We start from the raw sequence: 4,763 nt of genomic DNA on the forward strand, positions 1-4,763 counted from the left end.
ATAACCCCAGTCCCCTAAGAGGCTGCAGTCCGTGTCCTATAACCCCAGTCCCCTAAGAGGCTGCAGTCTGTGTCCTATATAACCCCAGTCCCCTAAGAGGCTGCAGCTGCAGCTGAGGCTGAAACTCTTTTGCGCCCAGCCCAGCCTAGACAACCCTGCAGCACTCTGCCTTGCTCCCTCATTCCTATTTCTCTGAAAGCTTGAAGTGTTTAACAAACAGAAGAAAAAAAATAGCAAAATTCAAATTGGAAGGAAAACTATGAGAATAAAAGCAAGAAAAATCCCTTTTGCTTTTAAAAACAAGATTTAGGCTGGGAAGATGGCTCAGTGAGTAACAGCACTTGTCATGAAGTCTGAATATCGTGTATGAACATGTAGGTCCAATCCCTAGGACCTACATGACAGAAAGACAGAAGAGGTTCCTGCAACCCGCACTCTGAACCTCATAGATACACACACACACACACACACACACATACATACATACATACCCACAATGACACACGTGCACGTGTGTGTGCAAACATACATACACCATGACACTCACAATAAACAATAAACGTAATTTTTAAAGTAAAAAGAAATATATTTGCTTACCCGGTAACTAGAGAGGTGAGAAAGTTTTTGAAGAAGTCCAGCTTTGGCTCTGTGATGGACTGAGGGAGTTTGCTGATGAATGGTAAAAGATAAGGATATATAACAGCAGCTAGGCCCCGGCCACCCTCACGGATCATGGCTGTCAGCTTGGGAAACACACTTTTTTTGGCATTTACATGAAACCAACAGTCCTAACCAAAAAAGAAAAAAATTTATAACAGCAATTAAAAATTGTAAGCATGTTCACAAGAAGAGAAAGCAAATCTCAAGAATAGGAATCACATCACCTGGCAGTGGTGGCAATCCCAGCACTTGGGAGGCAGAGGCAGGCGGATTTCTGAGTTCGAGGCCAGCCTGGTCTACAGAGTGAGTTCCAGGACAGCCAGGGCTACACAGAAAAACCCTGTCTTGAAAAACCAAAACCAAAACAAACAAACAAACAAACAAATATAAGAATTAAGCAGGGAGTGGCACAGCACACAATGTGCCCAACACTTGGGACACTGCATACACAGGCTGCCCATACAGTTATTGCCATGTAGCAAGACCCTGCCTCTAAAAAACCAAAAATAAGGCCAAACATGGTAGAGCCCATCTTTAACTCCAGCACCCAGGAAGAAGCAAGTGAGTCTGTTTCAATTCAAGGCCAGCCTCGTCTGAGTTCTAAGCCAGCCAAAGTGACAGAGAGAACCTGCCTCAAAATTAATTTTTAATTTAAAATATTTTAACTAGCAAGGTATTAAAATCTGTCGCTACAATTAAAATAAAACTCCTAAAAATTAAATGCTACATATAATAATCACATATTTGCTATGTTAACAGGAAGATTATTTAAAACATTTCTAGAAAAGCTATTTTCTTAAAGAAATAAACATATTTGTGACTCAGAAATCCTTCCAGAGGCACAATAGCCAAGCAAGCAGAACTTAGACAAACACTCCTGCATGCTGAGACTGGGTTCTAAAGTTACTGAGCCACAAAGCGAGAGTAAACCAAAGGCCATAACACTGTGACCCAAGACTCATGTTCTCTTCATGGTACCATAGCCACTCAACACTGCTGTGCTTCCCTGAGGAGATCCAAAATCCATGATGTGAGAAAGTAAATGAATGTTTAAAAAAAAAAAAAAAAGCCAGACAAGGGACAAGGTGCCCCGCAACTTTAGTCCTCACACTCTGGAGGCAGATGCGGGTTAAGAGGGCAGCCTGGTCCACAGAGTACATTCCAGGATCCAGGATGCCAGGACTATGTACAAAGACTATACCTCAAAATAAATAAATAAATAAAAAATGAGGGAAAGAGAAAGGAAAGGCAAGGAAAGAAATGAAAAGGTGTCTGGAAGAGAGTATAACATTTGTGCCACTCACGGCCAGTCCAGCATGCTGAACAAGTTTTTGGATTTTTCCAGTGAGTTAGTTGTATTAGACAGGACAACATAATGTTCTCTCTCATGTGGCATTTAGGGAAGTGTGCCTCCCTTCCATACCTCAATAGTTGTGAGTGTGTAGAGCACAGCTTCCCAGAGAGCTGGGCAGACCACAGGGTCACTGTCATCAATGCTGAGCAGGACAGACGGGCTCACTTTGGCAGCTTCCTCTTTCATGACCTGGGGCACATGCTGGCACAAAGCAGAAACTAACTCAAAATACGCTGAGCGGACCTAAAAGAACCAGAAAGTGGGAAGAAATGAGAGCCTATAGACAGTGGTGAGTGCTCATAATTTCCTGTTCACATAACTGAAGGCACTATATAAAAGTAACCTTTAATCTTAAAAAGTAACAATCTGAAAACACTCAGAATCAGCAAGGCAGAATACAGAAAGAATATAATTTTTAACAGAAACCCTATTTAATGGCAGCACCCTTCACTTGAGGTTTCAAACCATCAAACAACATTAGCCACAATGAACACAAAGAAAAGCAAGCATGGCAAAATGTAAGATTTAAAATTAATCATCTACAAACTTCATTAAAAGTGCTTATCTAAAGAACCTAATCCCAGTATTTAGGAGGCAGAGGCGGGCAGATCTCTGTGAGTTCACACAGCCTGGTCTATAGAACAGATCCCAGGACAGCCTGGGCTACACATAGAAACTAGGTCTCAAGCAAACAGCAATAACAAAAGTGTTCTATCCTTTTTTTAAGATAGAAGACCATAAATCTGAAAAAGCATAATTCCCAAGACAAAAATTTATTAATCTAATACATTTAAATTTAAAGCTCAAAGGCTATATTACATCTAATGTTTCCCAATAACTCAGTTCACATACTGAAACTTAATATTGCTGTATAGAAGTAATTAGGTCTTGAGCATATTACCTTATAAATGCTACTAATAATTGACAAAAGAAAGCTCAGCACAGTGGCAATATGTCTTTAGTCCCAGTACTCAGGATGCAGAGGCAGGTGGATCTCTGTGAGTTCAAGGCCAGCCTATCTATATAGCTAGTTCCAGAACTACAGCAAGTTCTAGTTCCATGGTGAGACGTTCACAAAAAACAAACAAACAGGGGCTGGAGAGACGGCTCAGCGGTTAAGAGCACCGACTGTTCTTCCAAAGGTTCTGAGTTCAAATCTCAGCAACCACATGGTGGCTCACAACCATCTGTAATGAGATCTGATGCCCTCTTCTGGACTGTCTGAAGACAGCTACAGTGTATTTACATATAATAATAAATAAATCTTTAAAACAAACAAACAAACAAAAACACCAGTAAAACAAAGCAGTAAGACAATAATTGCACAGAAGGGCTTGAGGGAGCAAGGCTGCCTTTCTGCCCTTCCATGTCTTCTAACAGTCACAAGGACCCATCTTTGAAGCATAAATCTATGTGGTGGTTTGAAGATGCTTGGCCGAGGGAGTGGCACTATTTAGAGGTGTAGCCTTTTTCGGAGGAAGTGTGTCACTGTGGACATGGGCTTTAAGACCTTCCTCCTAACCACATGGGAGTCAGCCCTCTCCTAGCAGCCTGCAAATGAAGATGTAGAACTCTCAGCTCCTCCTGCACCATGCCTGCCTGGATGCTGCCATGTTCCTGCCTTGATGCTAATAGCCTGAACCTCTGAACCTGAAAGCCAGCCCCAATTAAATGTTGTCCTTATGAGAGATGCCTTAGTCATGGTCTGTTCACAGCAGTAAAACCTTAACTAAGACAACCCACCTTTGAAAAAATAATCCCTAATAGAACATCTGCTAGAATATTTATATTGTCTTTTAAAAAGCATTTTTAGAGTTACTTTATTCTACAGTATGAGTGTTTTGCCTGCACTATGTATGTGCACCATGTACATACCCGATACCTGCAGAGGCAAGTAGCGGCCACAGTTAAGGGTGGAGGCTGTAAGAGGGTGTTAGATCCCCTAGAACCAGAGTTGCCTATAGTGTGTGCTACTGTGTAGGTTATGGAAATCGAACCCAAATCCTCTCCAAAAGCAACAAGAGCCCTAAACTACTCAGCCATCTTCAGTCGCCCCCACCCCAACTCCCGGTCCAGGACAAACCATCCTCTATAACTGTGAGACATGAATTTCTACTGCTTTTGAATTACCCAACTAAGGCTATTTTGTTTGAGTAGTATGAACAAAACATACTACTCAATACTGTATGTATGGAGTAACATACATAAGTGCAGACAAAAAATTCATACTGTAAAATAAAATAACTCAGGGGCTGAAACAAGTAGATTGAACACAATGAGTGAAGCAGAAGACTGAATAAAAGAACTTATTTGCCCACAACACCCAGAGGAAGCTCCACTCCCAGGCGCTCTGACACACCCAGGATCAGAGTCCTTGGGCTCAAGCTCTGCAGCCAGTCCCACAACACCCAGAGGAAGCTCCACTCCCAGGTGCTCTGACACACCCAGGATCAGAGGTAAGCAGGAACCAACATATGTTCCAACACTGGGAGTAACTGGGTCCAGCGAGACCAGGCACACGCCAGCCCAGTGACTCCGGTTCCTTCCGGCCTGTCTGGGTTAATGTTCTGAACAGACCTTGGGCACAAGCTCTGCAGCCAGTCCCACAACTCACAGAGAAAGCCACACTCCCAGGTGATTTAACAAGCCCAGGATCCCAGGATCACAGAGTCAGCTTGATACTGAGGAGTTCTGACACAACCAGGATCATAGGAAGGACAGGCTCCAGTCAGATTTAGCAAGGACAGGT

The 4,763-nt window shown here is 42.6% G+C and overlaps 1 protein-coding gene across 1 annotated transcript in view; it reads right to left on the bottom strand.

Moving 5' to 3' along the window:
* The window catches only part of Ltn1 (listerin E3 ubiquitin protein ligase 1), a 69,680-nt gene that overhangs the window by 51,173 nt on the left and 13,744 nt on the right, over positions 1 to 4,763 (bottom strand). Inside the window, exons 7-8 of the mRNA XM_031364320.1 lie at positions 2,084 to 2,257; positions 598 to 788 (exon numbers count right to left, since the gene is read on the bottom strand). Coding sequence (XP_031220180.1) covers positions 598 to 788; positions 2,084 to 2,257 — 365 coding nt within the window. The remainder of the gene's footprint in view (positions 1 to 597; positions 789 to 2,083; positions 2,258 to 4,763) is intronic.

This window comes from Mastomys coucha, unplaced genomic scaffold (assembly GCF_008632895.1).
Source record: "Mastomys coucha isolate ucsf_1 unplaced genomic scaffold, UCSF_Mcou_1 pScaffold12, whole genome shotgun sequence".
NCBI classification, from domain to species: Eukaryota; Metazoa; Chordata; class Mammalia; order Rodentia; family Muridae; genus Mastomys; species Mastomys coucha.